The 19135-nt window shown below is 34.5% G+C and overlaps 1 protein-coding gene across 5 annotated transcripts in view; it reads left to right on the top strand.

The window, feature by feature from the left end:
• The window catches only part of LOC149787571 (protein deacetylase HDAC6-like), a 548042-nt gene that overhangs the window by 46237 nt on the left and 482670 nt on the right, over window positions 1-19135 (top strand). For 4 of the 5 annotated variants that reach the window (XM_089973727.1, XM_089973729.1, XM_089973730.1 and 1 more), the window contains exons 13-16: window positions 1564-1623; window positions 8392-8481; window positions 11242-11348; window positions 17237-17362. In XM_089973727.1, coding sequence (XP_089829853.1) covers window positions 1564-1623; window positions 8392-8481; window positions 11242-11348; window positions 17237-17362 — 383 coding nt within the window. Of the gene's footprint in view, window positions 1-1563; window positions 1624-4767; window positions 4828-8391; window positions 8482-11241; window positions 11349-17236; window positions 17363-19135 lie in introns of all 5 variants that reach the window. The other variant, XM_089973728.1, reaches the window with a different exon arrangement.

The following is a 19135-nucleotide window of genomic DNA, read 5'->3' as shown; positions in this document are numbered from 1 at the left end:
TACAGTTTCAGGTATATATTTTACATATTACATTCACATGTTGTCCCCTCCAACTGAAGGTGCAAGATGGAATATAGTGATATATATCTGCCCATCCATTTATTTGTCAGTCTGTCCATCAATAGGCAGTATAACTTCAGTTTGCAGTGTCTTTTATTCTCAGACCCTATTTATAGGTTAGCCCTGGGTAGAAGCAGATTGATATTGGCATATCCAAGTACAGGGTCAATGTCAATGGAGTGGAAAATGTAATTTTCAGTTTTGCATAAGTTTCTTTGATGTTTTCAGACCCCATATGTCTTATACTTGGGTAGGATGGATCCATATTCATTTAAGGCTGTGAGGTGAAAGGTCAAGGTCATTGTAGCCAGCACTGTAATGTTTTTCATTTCTATTAAAATAAGTAAAGTTTCCTGGATCCAGTCTTAAGTTTTCCTGGCCAAGTTTTATCAACCATTATATTTGAGAAAAGGTTGCTTCCTATTGAGTCTACAATTAGTAGATCAGTGGTAAAAGTCACTGGATGTGAAATTGCAATTTGAAATAGCTTTAGTTGGCTGGAGGGATAAATCGTTGTTTAAGTTGCTATTTATGTCACTAGATAAAGAACTAGAGTGATATTTTCACATGTCTATCTTCTTTTTATGAAGAGAATTCAAACAGAAATCACACTTAAATAACTGCTACCTAAAATTATGTAGTTGAACAAAGGGAGAAAGAATTTCAAAAATAGGTACCCCATCTTGCACATTTAAAACTTTCTTTTCATGGTTCTTTTAATATTTCAAGCCACTTGTTGTATAATACTCTTTCAGCACAAGCTCCGTGTCTTGCAAGATTGACACAGTTACCTTGATCTTGAGTTTGCATCAGAACTGAAATTGCTAGAAAATGTTTTTTTGAGCAGTTGCAGGTAGCAGATGCATTTTTAACACTATTTTAACGGTTACCTATTGGCTTTGCATACAATCACCCTATTTTTAAAATCATTGCCTAACATCATTAAATATTGTGTTTATGTTATGTTGATAGTTTGGCTAAATACTGTAAGACTGTCTGAGAGATTTGTTTACATTTTACAGGTTTATTATTTAAAATTATGAAAGTTTAAATATTATCAGATTTATTAAAAACCACGTATAGTTATGGATATTTGTTTACATATTGTGTACATACTAACTCTTGAAGCACTTTTGATTAGCAAAGAGATAAGATACATTTGTTGGTATTAACAGCAGTCACAAGATTTTAGCCGTGGCTTAAGGGATGTTCTGGAAATAAGAAGAGAAGATTTAAAGCACTTTTTTCCAAATATTCCACCACCCATGAAATTTTACTTGGATGGTCAGTACAGAACATTTAGGTCAGTCTCAATTACCACTGAATAGCCACATAAATTTAAAAATATGTGCCTTCTAACTCTTTTTTTTTCTGGAATGACTCTACTTGGTACTATTAAAAAGTCAATGATTACCATTATGTTTATTTAAATACATGTGATACATCACTTTTGGATATATTTGTAATATTTAATGCTATTTATTATGTTTATCATACTTATAGTTTGATCCAGAATTAGTATTTGTTTCAAGTGGATATGATGCAGCAATTGGGTGCAGAGAGGTACCTCAGTCGTATATCCAGTCTTTTGATATCATGTCACTCTTGATTCTCTGGAACTGTCATTGTATGCATATGGACATGCTCTGTTTCAATTTTATCCTTTTCGTTTGTAAAGCTTAATTTTTGTCCCAATTCATGGACATTACATCCTGCATAATTCTAAAAACATTAAGAAAAGACATGACATTGTTTTCCATAACCATTTAGCAAACCTAAGCAGATTCTCAGACATTGAGTTGATTTCTGCTCAAAGGATTGGTAGTTACATTAGACCTCAGGCACTGAGCTGTCTATTTCACTGAAGATAAAAGCCAAAGTTTCATTTTTGACAGCCTCTTGACTGAACAAAAAAAATTTGGACAAGGGACACAAAATTGGTTGATTATCATATGCAGTTTTAAAATGTAATTGATATGAACATTGTTATTCACAACTAACTTACAAGTCCATATGCATGTTCTTGTTGCATGTGATATGTTTACAATACTCTGTATGCTACTATACATACATACATACATACATACACACAGACAGACATACATACTTACATACATACACACACATATATACATACATATACACACACACACACACATACATAGATGCAGATTTATAACGTAGAGATCTCCTTCTCTGTGGTAGATACTTACTACATAATGTTAACCACAAATATTTATGAAAGTAAACTAAATTGAAACTGAATTCAGAATTAATTATATAACATTTGTCATTCTAGTTCAACTTTTTTTGCACATATATTTTTCCCATAATGTTGTGATGTACCACGTTTATATGCACTAGGCAGTACTGTAAACAATTTTTGGAGTAGGCTGTATACACTTCCTCTGTATGTAGGTCACAAGACAGTTGGAACAGCATTATAGTATAGATTGTAAAAAGTCAAGTATTTTGGTGTGACCAAAGTATCCCATACTGAGTTTGGCTGCTAAATTTGATAATGTTGATCACAGTAAAGAAATCCAAAAGAGTATTCAATACATTTAGCCAAGCTGTGGTTGTCCACTAGTCTGTTCCAGACAACTGTGCAACTTGCAGGTCACTTTCTGTGGTGTTGTATTATATTTAATAAAATCTGGTCTGCTCAAAAGTAAAAAATACTCATTTTGTTAAATTATTATGAGTTATTATACCATAATTAAAATGAGTTTAGTGTACTCTGTGATGTAAACATTTAGAGTACTCTGTGGTGTAAAATAGTAGAGTATTATGTAGTGTAAACATTTAAAGTACTCTGTGATGCGAGCATTTAGAGTACTCTATTGTGTAAAAATTTAGTATACTCTGGTGTAAACTTTTGCAGTTTTTTTTTAAATGTGACATCCCATACCTCTCCATCCAGGTGAAGGAGACATCTTGGTTTTTGCTGTCTGTCATCTATCACACTTTCTTGCATGCAAGATGGCTGAAAAACTATTTAGCAAAACCAGACCGGATATAATATTTAGATACATTGGGTGGATCCCAGAACCAGATACCGTCCTTGTGACTGAACCTTTTATTTTTATATTACACATTTTTTAACTTTGTTTGGTTAAACTCTTTGGCAAAATCTTTGTTAAGATATTCAAACAAAAATTATGTGAGGTAGACAAATACAAATTGGCTACTTGTTCTTGTATCAGTTCTTTTTTTCTTTTAGATGTACAGCTGGGTTGATGTACGCTTTTATGTAGACACTTCTTTTCAGATATATCTCTATTTTCCAGATTTTGCACTAGCTTTTTGCAACTTATCTTAAATATGAGATATCAACTAGATCATATTTGATTAATATACTTCCTTTTTGTAGAATTCTATTGGAGAGACAAATTCCACTTGATTGAGATTGGCATTGTATATATGAACAAAAGAAAATGTGCCACAGAGAAGATTTCTATTAAAATGATCTGTTGAAATGTACATATATGTAATTGTATGTGTAGTAGCATCAATGAATAGATATTGTTTATGCTAACAAATGTCATGAAACTTCTCTCATCTGCTGCTGTCAAGTTTGGCATAATGTGAGAGGCAAAATAAATATCAAAATAGTTAAAAATAGAGAACATAAAATCAACATTAGTCTAAGTGCTTCCTTTGTCAGTGTTGCACCTGGGACTCCAGGGGCAGGAACCCCATGTTCCCCACCCTCCAAATTTGGAGGTCTCAAATTATTTTAAAGGGACAAAGAAATATGTCCTATGTCCTATGTAATGCACTAATAGAGCTAAAAAAAGGAGGTAACCTTTTTACTTTGAGTTTTAACAGGGTAACTTTGTCATTTGAACTGTACTTTGATATTTTCTTATGGGCATGTAAATTATTTCAATAAATATTTTATTATGTGCTCAAGAACTCATGAAAAATTAACGTTGAATATCTGGTTAACTTGAAATGAGCTGCTTCTAATAATTTTCACGTCCAGAACCTGTTTTTATTCATTATCAGCTTTTATCATAAGAAATAAACATATTTTCTTAATTATTTTTCTTTTCAAATAAAAATATAATTAATTACATGATAAATTGTGTCTTTGCTTAAATTTAGTATCATTTGTCAATTCAACCTCAAATTATAATAAATCTTCCTTACCATCAGCATGAATTTAATCCAAAAATACATTACACTGGAGCCCATCGTCTGAGACTTTAAATTGCAAATAGGTTGACTACTACCAATACTGAATACTTTTCATTGCCAAATACGTTGTTTTAAAATGGATATTCATTGCCATCCTTTAGTGTTATCACCTTTAACAACTTTGGCCATGGCCATTGGTGACATATAAATGGATGCCATATTTTATGATATTTTTATCTTGATGAATGCATACTCAAATGGCACCCTTGGTCACAATTAGAGGGACATAGAACAAAAAAATGTGCAGGAAGCATGGGATAAGGTGCAACACTGATTTTTCATGCACTGATGTGGCGGTGATGGTTTTATGAACATAAAATTACATTAGAAACATGTCTTAATTTTTTAGAAATGATAGAAGTTTCAAGACTTAGGAATTTGTTTTTCAATATAGCAAGCTTCTGGGAAAGCTGGTTTTGTAGTGTGTAACATAGTGCCAGTATGCCTATATTTTTTTAATTATCTAATGATCAGCACTGACCTGGTAACATCTATATCTCACAGTTTGATCCTGATGTTGTGCTTGTTTCAAGTGGCTATGATGCTGCTGTTGGGGATGAAAAGGTATCTTTTCTTCTCAGAAAGGACTCCATGATTTAATAAACACTATAGGAATTAAACGTTTTACATGTTGATCATGTCAAAAAAAATTTCATGTCTTAAAGAAGGTGCATATTTTGGTGAAAGGAGAAGATCCATAAAATTGTATTAAAGAGAAGATAGTGTTAGGAGCTTTTTACAATGATGAGGTCTGGGTTAAAACCATACTGACATTCTCGTCTAAGACAACAGTATCATCCCCATGATAATCATCTTGTTTTATACCATGGCTTTTAGATGCAAATTTAGACATATGGGTTTTCTTGTCTCCCCTGTAAACAAATGTAGCAAAATGTCTTATCGTGTTATACATTCTTCACAAAGTGTTGATTTGAATTATTATTTAAATGGCAATATCTCTTGTGTGCATGTGTATCAATATTAAACTATACTTACTAATTCCCCAGGGATCTAGAAATTGAGACTGTTGGATCAGAAAGTTAATAGTCAAGTTCTGATGTATGTCATCTCATTATGGTGATGGTTTTGTCATCAGACTTTGCACACAAGTGAACATGGAATACCACCATGGCCCTTAGTCCTGACACTGACTGAGTACAGACCAAGCCCTGTAGTCCTTGAAACTGAGTACAGACAAGGACCCATAGTCTTGAACTGAGTACAAACCTGGACCTATGGTCATAAAACTGAGTACAGACTAGAATATGTGGCCATGAAATTTAGTACAGAGCAGGTCCCTTAGTCTTGAAACCGATTAGTGCAGACTGGAACCCATTGTAATGAAACTGACTGACCCATTGCCCTGAAACTAGTTGTATATAGACCAAGAGCCATAGTCTTGGAACTGACTGAGCACAGAGTAGGACCTGTAGTTCTGACAATGAATACAGGGTAAGACCTGTAGTTCTGACAATGAATACAGGGTAAGACCTGTAGTCCTGACAATGAATACAGGGTAAGACCTGTAGTTCTGACAATGAATACAGGGTAAGACCTGTAGTTCTGACAATGAATACAGGGTAAGGCCTGTAGTTCTGACAATGAATACAGGGTAAGACCTGTAGTTCTGACAATGAATACAGGGTAAGACCTGTAGTTCTGACAATGAATACAGGGTAAGACCTGTAGTTCTGACAATGAATACAGGGTAAGACCTTAGTTCTGACAATGAATACAGGGTAAGGCCTGTAGTTCTGACAATGAATACAGGGTAAGGCCTGTAGTTCTGACAATGAATACAGGGTAAGACCTGTAGTTCTGACAATGAATACAGGGTAAGACCTGTAGTCCTGAAACTGACTTAGTACATACCAGAACCTCTAGTCCTGAAACTGACTGGGTACAGACCTGGAACGTTAATCCTAAAATTGATTGAGTACAGACCAGGACCCATAGTCCTGAAACTGACCAAGTTCAGACCAGGACTTATTGTCTTGAATTGCTTGAGTACAGACCAGGACCTGTAGTTCTGAAAGTGGCTAGTTCTGATACTGACTGAGTAGAGACCAGGATCATTAATCCTGAAATAGACCAAGTACAGACCAAGACTTATAGTCATGATCTGATTCAGTATAATATAGCAAGAACCTGTAGTTATGATAATTCCAAAATTTTACTGACTCTAACCTCATGCTAAATGTCTGGCCAGGATTTGAGATCATTAGATCAAAGGTCATAGTCATGAATTGTTTTTGTAGTGGTGATGGATGAATTCATCCATTATTTATCATCAGATCTTGAAAATAATTTTACATGAGAAATAAGGTCAAGATAACAAGGAGTGACAGTAATTTTTATTTTTACACATGTGCCATACTTAATCCAGATTTCAGTATTTTGTTAACCTATGTGTGCTTGCTTAATGATCATAAATTTACATTGCTGTTGTAAGTTACCAAATATGCTACTTTTTGTGCAAGCTTTCACCATAGTGTTTTGAAGAAGCTTTAGTCTGACAGGGAGCTGTAGGACAGTGTGATGTTTTAGATGTAGTGTTGGTGGGGGGGGATGATTAAAACCACTGTCTGAAACATCGGACTGTTTCATTGGCCCTTGTAAGCCATTTTATTATATTTGCTTACAAAACATTTGACATGGTTTACATTAGGATGATGTCAGCATTTGATTCTGGGTAGACAATAATTCAGTAAAACAAATTTATCCTAAAATCATTCTTTTGCAACAAAAACAACTGTCAAATGGAACTGACTTGCACGTTTCGTAAGTGAAAGCAAATTGGGAATATTCACCAATGTTCAGATTTCTCAAAATTTCTAAGGATAGGCAGTCTTACTGCAATAATTAATACCATTACCATAGAGATTTGCGGAATTTAAATATGTGTAAAAGAGTCATTGCTACATTGTTTCCTATTAAAGGCTGAGTGAGTATCATATTACAATTACTTTCCTTTGTCAGAATGTATGTATCATAATGAAGAGAATTAAAAACATTTCATTGGAACGAATTTGAAGAATAATAATGCATTGATAAAGTGTCAGTGATAAAGTGTAATTGGTTAAGTGTAATTGGTAAAGTGTAATTAATAAAGTGTAATTGATAAGTGTAATTGGTAAAGTGTAATTGATAAAGTGTCATTGATAAAGTGTCATTGATAAAGTGCAACTGATAAAGTGTAATTGATAAGTGTAATTGATAAAGTGTAATTGATAAGTGTAATTGATAAAGTGTAATTGATAAGTGTAATTGATAAAGTGTAATTGGTAAAGTGTTATTGATAAAGTGTAATTGGTAAAGTGTAATTGATAAAGTGTAATTGATAAAGTGTAATTGATAAAGAATAATTGATAAGTGTAATTGATAAAGTGTCATTGATAAGGTGTCATTGATAAAGTGTAATTGATAAGTGTAATTGATGAAGTGTCATTGATAAAGTGTAATTGGTAAAGTGTAATTGGTAAAGTGTAATTGGTAAAGTGTAATTGATAAAGTGTAATTGATAAAGTGTCATTGATAAAGTGTAATTGATAAGTGTAATTGATGAAGTGTCATTGATAAAGTGTAATTGATAAAGTGTAATTGGTAAAGTGTAATTGGTAAAGTGTAATTGATAAAGTGTAATTGGTAAAGTGTAATTGATAAAGTGTAATTGATAAAGTGTAATTGGTAAAGTGTAATTGATAAAGTGTAATTGATAAAGTGTAATTGGTAAAGTGTAATTGATAAAGTGTAATTGATAAAGTGTAATTGGTAAAGTGTAATTGATAAGTGTAATTGGTAAAGTATAATTGATAAAGTGTAATTGATAATATTGGACATGATGATAAAATTGAATTACAATGGTGGAACAAATTAAAGAATTCTTTCTTGATTATCATCAAATTTTGTTTCATTTTTTTTCATGGGAGCTACAGGTATGAAACAACCTTAAATTGATTTTAAATGTAAAAATCCGTGTAATCTAAGTTGTACTACTTTAAAGAAATTATAAATTCAGAAGATTGTACCATCTGTAGGAAACTATCTGTGAGATTTACATATCTAATGCTCCAGAAATGCCTTGCAAAGTTAAAACCACGAACTCAAAGCCCATGTCACTCATTGTAGGGAGAGATGCTGATCACTCCAGTAGCCTATGCCCACTTCATCCACATGCTGTCATCTCTTGCAGAAGGAAGGATGTGTGTAGCACTGGAGGTAAGATAATGTAGAATAGAAAATGTAACAAGTAGACACTTTTCTATGAATATTAGAAAGGAAACTAATTTTGTCAAATATTGCCAATAAAATGTTCATTCTGCAATATTATTTACAAACTTTGTAACAAATTGGGTTTAGTGTACTTTTTCCAGGGATTGCCCAGGGCTTCACCAATGTTGCAAATTGCGATTTGTTTTCCATATTTGTGACAAAATATACCATCGGGGATTTTTTTTGGGTGACAACCTCTTCAGCTGTCTAATTTGTACATAAAGTCATAGATTTTGAGTGGAGACATTCAATGGGACCACAAAAAGAAAGCCACAAACTTGGATACACTGGAATCTATATGTTACATCAACAAACCCATCTTTACAGTGTATTGTTGCATCATAATCCACTTATGTTGACATCTGGCCTGAGACTGTATGCTGTGATACATTCAGTCACAATGTTATATGTGATACATTAGAGTTGCATCGTTTGAGCAATGGATCATCTAAACTAGTTAGTATTTGCTCCACATTTAAAATGAGTACTGTAAATGAAAATGCATTGCCTTTACTGAGTTTTCGACAGATAAAAGTTCATCAGAGAATTTAATTTGGCCAGATGTGTGTATCATTGTAATCTTCATTGCTCTTGCAAAATTCAGAATTGCACCTTAAATTGCATGCAGGAAGCACTATTTGGTTTCTTCTTTAGATACATTGTCCAGTCATAACACCTTAGGTGTAAGACCATTTCCTCACCAATCCAGCCCTACAGAATTAACTTTGCTGTAAAAAGCTATAAAAGTTGTCTGGCCACATAGGTGAGAGCCAGACAGGAGTGATCTTCTCTTGAGTAAAGGGATTGACTCCAAATCTCTCCAGAACTTAACTTACTACTTCCCCATGTGCTAAAAAGCATGTTCATTTAGGGACCTTGGAAAAGATTTTTTTTCATCTGCACTACTGAATGAGTTTGAGTAGTTTCTCACATAAGGGAATATACTCTGTCAATATTTTTCAATTTATTCTGTCATAGACAGAGTGTTCTAACTTTATTAGAACAAAAAATTTGTCTTATGATATACATTTCAGCACCATAATAAAACACCATCCCTAATATGTTCACTCATTAATGTGTACATGACCTATTTTATCTTTGTGGTTACTGACTGGATAATATTTCAGACAAGAAAGACTGTGCAGATAATTACTACTGACTTTTTATTCACTAATGTCAGCTTCACAGTAAGTTTATGCAGTTCATTTTTTGGTCACTTACTGCATTAAGACGAGCTAGGTAATTCTATAGCCATTTACAGAAAATCTTCATTGTTCTCCCTTGAGTGTTAATTGGCTTAGGATAGATGTTTTTGGGATTGATTGAGACCTTGTCTATAGTAAATCTCCACTGTCCTCCAGTGTTAATTGGCTTAAGGGTATTTGTTTTGAGATTAATTGAGACCTTGTCTGAGAGTAAATCTTCATCGTCCTCCAAAAGTCACAATTTGCGACATTGGCGAAGCTCTGTGTGATCCCTGAATAAATGTTTTACACGTTTTTATTTGTACTTTTATGAAGGAAAAGCTGGATCGTATACGAGAAAAATACATTTGAAATTTTAGAAGCCACGCCACGATCATCTTGTATTATTTACACATGTTCTCTTCCCTAAAATAATTAAAAGCTTTTTACCTTTTTTTGTACTCTTTAGAAATAATATTTTTGTGTACGAGAAAAATACATGTATATGAAATTTTGGGAGCCACACCACAACCATATTATATCTGAGTTCATGTTAAAACAGAGTGTGCTATAGCAGATAACAGGGTCACACTGTATATAAAGGACTAGGTGAACAATTATTCATTCATTTTTTAAATCAGTCTGGAATCACTTTTAGTTGTTTTTCGGGTTTAATTTTAACAGGAATCATTTATTTAAATTCATTTGGAATTACAAAGTGCTCATTGACTTTTTGGACTAAAAACTGCTTTGGTATTATTGAGGACTCATTCAGAGACCTTCCTGATCATATCACTGTGATACATCAAGACCGTCGGTACATCAGCTCATTCAGAATACTCTATACTTTTGGACTTATGATAGAACATTTAGGATTTAATTCACAATATTGCAAGTTCCTTTAAAAATTCTCACTTTGTATTCTAGGGAAATAAATAGTTTGTTGAATTTTACTAAGCCTGTTGGTTTCACTTGTTTCAGTTACTTTGTTGAAGACCATAAGATAAGTGTTAGCAATTTAACTAATCTAGTCAAAAACTGCAGTATGTATTAAGCCTAGTATCATCCATGGTATTAATATATCTTGTTTGTCAGTATTTTTTTAATAGTTTTGGTTTATTTTTGGTTTTGGTAAATAAGAAAGCTAGAAAAGTAAGTACACGTGAATATGCATCTTTTAACAAAACCTCAAAACTTGACATACGTTTATAGTGATTTACAGTTCATGTGAGGAGATACACCTGTCCCACTTCCAATTTAATGGTACCAAATTTTTGTTTGACCTACTACTATCCTGTCACCTCTTCACATGGTATAGATGTCTGTGGGTTATGCAGTATACCTTATAACTTCATGATATTAATTGTTTTGGAATATTGTTAATTTTTCTAAATATCATTTTCGGTTTTTTTAGAGAACCACAGCCTTAAGTAGATTCTTTTTATCAGACATAGATTCTCAAAAATATTTTTCTCTGAAGATTAAAACATGTTTATCAGATCTTGACGTATTCCTTTCCTAGGGAGGATATTGCATGAAGTCCCTTACGGAGGGAATAGCTCTTACTGTGAGGTCCTTGTTGGGAGATCCCTGTCCCATTTTGCCTGCAATGGAAGAGCCATGTGACAGGTAATACATGGCATCTGTAATATTTGTGCCACTTATCATCTGTTATTCTGTTAATTCCCATCATCATGCATGGCATTTGTAATATCTGTGACACTTGCAATGTCATTGTCTGTCACTCATCGTCATCAAAGATGAAAGGCTTGGAAATATATGTTTTAATGTGTAAACTTAATTCCATCTATATGAAATGAGTGATGTTCTTGGCAGTGATCGTTGTTTTCATAATCAGATTCCTTTAAATAGTAAAACTCAGGATATTAGTTAATTGTATTATAAAATTTTCCATTACTTATTTTTGGTCTTATGTACATGGTCTGGTTAGTTGTTGTTTTTTGTTGTTGATATGCTTTACCTCCATAGTGTTACTCATCTTTGTCCATTTGTCAGACCTGCCAACTCTTATGATTTTGCTCTAAGTCTTACAAAATTTACCCTTAAAATGCAGACTTAAGGCATATTAGCAAAAACTATGGAAACATGATTGTTGCTGAAAAATCCAGATAATTGGTTCATTACGTGTTTTATTTGGATCCAGGTTTCATCTTAGAATTAGTGAAATTAGTTAAGGAACCAGACTAACTTTACAGCAGCACCCCAGATGCTTTGAACTGTGCCTGTTTGTTTATGTGAAGCATCTGCATGATCAAATGTTGAATATAGAATTTTTTAAAATGGCATCCAGAAAGAGATGCATGTTTAAGACAAAAAGGAAAATAAGCTTCTAGAAAAGTGTCAATAATCAACACAGAAAATGAAAAGGAGTATTCAGATTCTTGTGAATAAAAGCTGGAAAGGACACAATTACATTTATTGGACATCACATGCCAATTTGAGTATGTCTCGAGGCGGGAGATATGATTGCCGTCGTCATGTGAAATGGAAGATAATTTCCAAGAATTACGTCAAATTGAGAGATAGCAACAAGTCATTGAGCTGCATAGTGTTAGGAACTAGAGTTTGTGCCACTGTACTAGTGGTAAATAAAGTCTATGCATACATTACAAACTTTTCATTTGAACATAATGTTTATTGTCGATGCATCAAATTTTTAATTACATTTTCCAGCTTTACAATAACAGTTATTGATATTTTGTTACACCTTACTGAAAACTGGTCAGTCTTACAGAAAATATCAGCTGCCTTACTGAGATGGACTCGTCAGGTTTGGCAGGTCTGGTATGTGCATCACATTTAGTTAGGTTTGCATTTAGGCCATTTCAGGTACCATGGTAGGGCATTGGTGTTCCATGAATAAAATTCTAGTTTCTTTTTTAATAAACACCTGTGTCAGATTTCTGTCTTTGGTCATATAGTTATCGCTAGAAGAAAAGGAAATAAGTAAGCTTGATATACCCCATTGTTGACCATAAAGGCTAAATGCAAAAAATTCACAAATTTCGAAACAGAATTAACAATTGCTATAATGGCATGGAAATATTATCAGATCTTTTTCATACACATACAGACATGCATATCAAATAACACCACACAGACAAAACCAGACAGGTGGTGCTAGTCCAAAAAATGTTGTGCTTAATGGCAGCACAAATCAGTGTTTACACTCATACAAATTTGTGACATGACCTTTAAGCTAAAAGTGTTGTATTAATATACAGAGCAAGAGAGAGAGGGAAAGAGAGAGAGAGGGAGGAAAAGATAGAGCAAAACTTAACAAGCTTTTGTCATTGATATTTATTACTTCATATCATATTGCAGTTCACTGATTGCCTAGCACCTTCCTTCTGGCATGTGGTCAGTACATAATTTATGTAACCACATCTACCAAATGTACAATTTTGCTTAGTGGTAACATCCATTAGTGTTATGATAAATCACTTTTCACATACATGCCTGGGGCCCCAAGTGGCCAAGTGGTCTAAAGCACTCTCCATTATGGATCACTGCCATCTCACCTCTTTCTGTGCGGGTTTGAGTCTCGGATTTAGCCAATGTGGGTATGTGAGAAAGCTTGCCAGTAGCTTCTCATGGGTCGGTGATTCTTTCTGGGGTTTCCCAGGTTTTTTGTCCACCATTAATACTGGCTGTCATATATAGCCTATCGTGTGCTGAAAAATGGTGTTGAACCCCACAACAGCAACAACAACAACATACATGCCTGGCCATCATATATAGCCTATCTTGTGCTGAAAAATGGTGTTGAACCCCACAACAACAACAACAACATACATGCCTATATATACAAGGTATTGGTACTCAACTACCCCCAGTCATCAGTTTAACAAAATCAAAACCTTTAATGAATTAAAAGTGATGCTATAAATGAATGAAATTAAGAAAGTGGATAAACTGGTGCAAAAGCATTTCAGTACAATGAAATCGGTGCTACACAGACCACATTTAGTATTGAACTACATGTACACTGGATGACATGTAAGCTTGTATATACAGGTAAACTTAAGTTGTTTGTTTCATGCTGTTGTCATTGGAACAGGATTATTCCCCTAATGTGCATGTGTGGATAGGACACAAGACATGTTGCAAGTGTTGCAACAATAGCGATTGTTGTATAATCATACAGTCTTTAAATTGAACTGATGAAACTATTCTTAATCTATTACATGTCTAGTTATGAACATATTAGTGGAACAAATAAAACTACCATATGGGAACAGAAATATGAACTTATTATGGGCAAACTATATCCTGTCCATCTCTCCTTGTTATTACAATGGACTTTAATATCCAAGTACAAAATAGGTTGCTTTTCTTCTGTACATACAGTTTCTTCAGTGTATGACTGACCAAAGACTTATAACAATGGTACTAACAGCTGCCTCGCTTGGTATTCAGCATTAAGAGGTTAGTGTTAGGACCGGTTGGCCTGGTGTCAGGATAATGTGACTGGGTGGGACATCATGCTACATGTGTGCGGCATGATGCCCCAGTGCTAGACATCACTATAAACTGCCACATTGCAGACATCATAGCAATATGACTGAAAAATTGTTAAAGCTACGTTAAAAATCAGAATCACATCACATCACACTCGTTGTATGACTGGGACATCCCTACGGCTGTTATTTACAATTTATTCTTGTGTCTTTTTTTTCTTTGCCCTTTTGGCCTACACAGATTCTATTGGTGCAGTAACATAATTTGCATTTCAGTGTACAGAAGCTAATTTCCATTTATGAATTTGTGTAAATAAATGCCATTTTTTTTAATGTGCATTTTGATAACATAAACCTTTGTTGCAACTGTCCGTGAAAAAGGTCACTTTGCTACCATAACATTTGAATCTGTCTTGCTAATAACTGTTTCTAAATATATTGCACTCAGGACACAGTGCACATTTAAATAGGACACTGCACTTAAAACAATGGCATTTAGCATGCAATTCGGGACACACTGCACATAAAAATGGAATTTAGCATTGCACTCAGAATACAGTGCACGTAAAACAATAGGACATTTAGCATGCACTCAAGACCCCATGCACATAAAAAAGCAGGGCACTTAGCATGCTCTCAGGACACTGCACATAAAGAATGGCATTTAGCAAGCACTCAGGACAGTGCACATAAAGAATGGCATTTAGCATGCACCCAGCACAGTGCACATGAAATGCATTTAGCGTACACTGAAGACCCCATGCACATAAAAAAGCAGGGCATTTAGCATGCTCTCAGGACAGTGCACATAAAGAATGGCATTTAGCATGCACTCAGAACACAGTGCACATAACAAATAGCATTTAGCATACACTCAGGACACTGCACATAAAGAACGGCATTTAGCATGCACTCAGGACACTGCACATAATGGCATTTAGCATGCACCCAGCACAGTGCACATAACAAATAGCATTTAGCATACACTCAGGACACTGCACATAAAGAACGGCATTTAGCATGCACTCAGGACACTGCACATAATGGCATTTAGCATGCACCCAGCACAGTGCACATAACAAATAGCATTTAGCATACACTCAGGACACATTGCACATAAAAATGGCATTTAGCATGAACTTGAGACACTGCACATAAAAACCAGGGCATTTAGCATGTAATCAGGACACAGTGCACATAAAACTGCAGGCATTTAGCATGCACTCAGGACAGTGCATATAAAACTGGCATTTAGCATGCGCTCAGGACACATTGCACATAAAAATGCCATTTAGCATGAACTCAAGACAGTGCACATAAAAAACGGTATTTAACATGCAATCAGGACACAGTGCACTTAAAACAATAGAGCATTTAGTATTACACTCATGACACAGTGCACATAAAACAACAGGGCATTTAGCATGAACTCAAGATACATTGCACAGAAAAAGCAAGGCATTTAGCATGCAATCAGGATACAGTGCACATAACACAATAGGGCATTTAGCATGCAATCAGGATACAGTGCACATAACACAATAGGGCATTTAGTATGCACTCAGGATAGTGCACATAAAACAAAAGGGCATTTAGTATGCACTCAGAACACTGTGCATATTAAAAATAGGGCATTCAGCATGAACTCAAGACAGCACATAAAACGGGATTTACCATGCACTCAGAACACATTGCACATAATAAACAGCGCATATAGCATGCACTCAGAACACAGTGCACATAAAAAACAGGGCATTTACCATGCACTAAGAACAGTGCACATAGCATGCACTCAGAATGCAGTGCATACAAAAAAAACCAGCATTTAGCATGCACTTAGAACACATTGCACATACAAAACTGAATAGAGCATGCACTCAGAACACAGTGCACATAACAAACTGCACATAGCATGCACTCAGAACACTGCTCATAACAAAACAGTGCATATAGCATGCACTCAGAACAATGCATGTAACAAATAGGGCATATATCATGCACTAAGAAATGCATTAAACAATGCATATAGCATGCACTCAGAACAGTGCACATACAAAAACAGTGCATATAGCATGCACTCAGAACACAGTGCACATAGAAACCAGCGCATACAGCATGCACTCAGAACACTGCACATAAAAAATAGGGCATATAGCATGCACTCAGAGCACAGTGCACTTAAAAAAACTGCATCTAGTATGCACTCAGGACACTGCACATAAAAACTTGCATATAGAATGCACTCAGAACACTGCACATAAAATTGGCATTTAGCATGCACTCAGAACAGTGCACATAAAAACCATTGCATATAGCATGCACTCAGAACACATTGCACATAAAAATTGGCATTTAGCATTTACTCAGAACACAGTGCACATAAAGAACAGGGCATTTAGCATAAGATATTTTAGCAGTTAGTGTTCACACAGATAGCTTGTAGTCCTATTGTTTTATTTCTCACTCCCTTTGTGTGGGGGCAAATGGCTCTGCAATGTTGATAAAGTTCATCAATAGAAGATAAGGAATGGATTTAATGAAATAGAAAAGAATACAATTAGATTATTCTAAATAAAGTACTTGTTGTAGTTAAATATAAGTTTCCCTACATGTAAGTTACCATGGTCATTGCAAATGAGCTTATCATTATTTGTTTACTCTTCTTGAGTGTAAACTTTTTCACATGCTCTATTGGGTGGAACTAATTACTCATGCTACTTTTTGCGCTGTCATTGTCATACAGTATAAATCTATTGAATAATTTTTGGTTTGCATTGTATCTGTTTATTATTCTAATCCTTAGAAGGGAACAGTTTCCATGTTCCATGAATTTTTGGGTATCGCACTAAAATGGATTCTGAAGATACAGATGTTGAGACTTACAGATGTACAGCAGTAAAACTGTGTGCCTCTTTTGCTATTTCAATGGTGGCATAATAAAGAATTTAGCTACAGAAATTTAGGTTGATAATAAAATATATATTTACTTAAACATTGTCATGGACAGATTTCACTTGTTTGTTTCCTTCATTCTAGTGTTACAGAGAGTATCCTCAATGTCATCAAGATGTTGCGTCCATACTGGAAATGTTTCCAGTATCAGTTTACTCTGGGTCTGGAGAGGACCTGTCCATTTCCTGGAGTGAATGAAATGCCACCAAGGTAAGAGGGATCTACAACTAGATCATGTACCAAATTTATGTGTATTTGTGAAAGTAGGTACAGAATCATTTGTTCCATGTGCCACTTTTGACATGCAGTATTTGTTTGTGGGATGCAAAAATCCATTCCTAATACATAGCACAATTTTATAATTGATGATATACAGTAGAAGGCTTGACCTTTTGTAAATTCCCAACCTAAAAATAGCAATTCCCATGAGTAAAAACTAACAGTATCTCACATTGATTAGTTGGTGTCCTTTGGAACTTTGTTGTATTTCAGACATGATCTTTGTCATGTTCTGTGCCTCATAATTAGGCTGATCAGTTACTGTAGAATGCATAAACCTTTTGGCTTCATGGAAGACTAGCTCACAGGCAGTGTGCAGTAGTTTGAAATTTGTCAGACACTACTTTGACTACATGTTTAGAAATGCCTCAGGTTAACTTTCTGACAGGTTTTCAAAAATGCCTTAGGTTAACTTTCTCACAGGTTTTCAAAAATGCCTCAGGTTAACTTTCTCACAGGTTTTCAAAAATGCCTCTGGTTAACTTTCTCACAGGTTTTCAAAAATGCATGAGGTTAACTTTCTCACAGGTTTTCAAAAATGCCTCAGGTTACCTTTGTCAGGTGTGGGATATAAAACAGGATATTGTTGAGATGGTGATGTTCCACAGAGCTCATCCAATATTGTGGATTTAATTTTCTCAGTGACTTATCAATTTTAATTTATTTGCCTTTGAAGGGCAGAATTCATGGGATGATCAATTGTAGACCTTTACAAAATAAGGATTGTGTGTTTTGTAATTTTGTTTCATACAGATACTTCTGCTTCTTATAGTATCTAATTCTGGTACTTCTACCAGTCTTTACTATGCCAACCACATTTTAAAAGGTCATGGGCCACATGCATACATGCCAAACATTAGGGCTATTTTTCTCACCAAATTACATTTTATGTGAGACAGCATTATGATAATGCTTCTTTGCTAAATAAAAGATAAAAATAAAGCAATAAAAAGTTGTTTTTGTCATTTTATTATCATCTTAATAATTCCACTCATAAATTTGAGAATATGGTTAAAAAGGTGAGTGCGGAGTGAGAATATCGATATAGTACTTTCCATATTTGCTATTTATAGCAACTGTTTATAACTCCATTTCTAAGATGGGGTTTTTCAAAAGTGAACTTTGCCTAACAGATTCATTTTATTGATAAGCTAGTTAGATACTGAACCAGTCTATATTTCTAAATAAAATAGTGCCAGATGTTAAGTGAAATGTTTTATGGTGTGAGTTGTGGGTATTATATGATGGAAAATGTTAGACAAAATGGATCTTTTCAAACATCAAAACACATCAGATCAGAAAAAGTGACAGATCAGCAGCACTTCACAAACTTTGAAAGAAGAATATGCGAGTAATGTAATACAATGCTTTGAGTACCTGACCACAATCATTGCAGAATTCCAGTTCACGTCCATTCAGCAAAAGTTGCACATATAGACTGGTTGAAGTGAGTGCTGAATATAAATCATTTTTCAGTATATTTTGTTTTTGTATTCTGGTTCTAATCCCAATCGATTTTGCCTTTTGTGGCAAGAATTTTGACCAGCTGCAGAACCAGGTTAGTCATAAAAATGTATCTTTTTTACACGTGCTGTAATTCTGGCATGTCGTTTAAGGATTACACTTTTTACACCCAAATTATACTTTTTTGCCTCTTGTAATAGCAATAATTACATTTATACCTCAGGGGTTGGGTGGTTGGCA

The sequence above is a fragment of the Sinohyriopsis cumingii genome, chromosome 11, assembly GCF_028554795.1.
Source record: "Sinohyriopsis cumingii isolate HCF-2022 chromosome 11, ASM2855479v2, whole genome shotgun sequence".
In the NCBI taxonomy this organism is placed as follows: domain Eukaryota; kingdom Metazoa; phylum Mollusca; class Bivalvia; order Unionida; family Unionidae; genus Sinohyriopsis; species Sinohyriopsis cumingii.
This window is presented reverse-complemented; position numbering and strand designations above follow the sequence as displayed.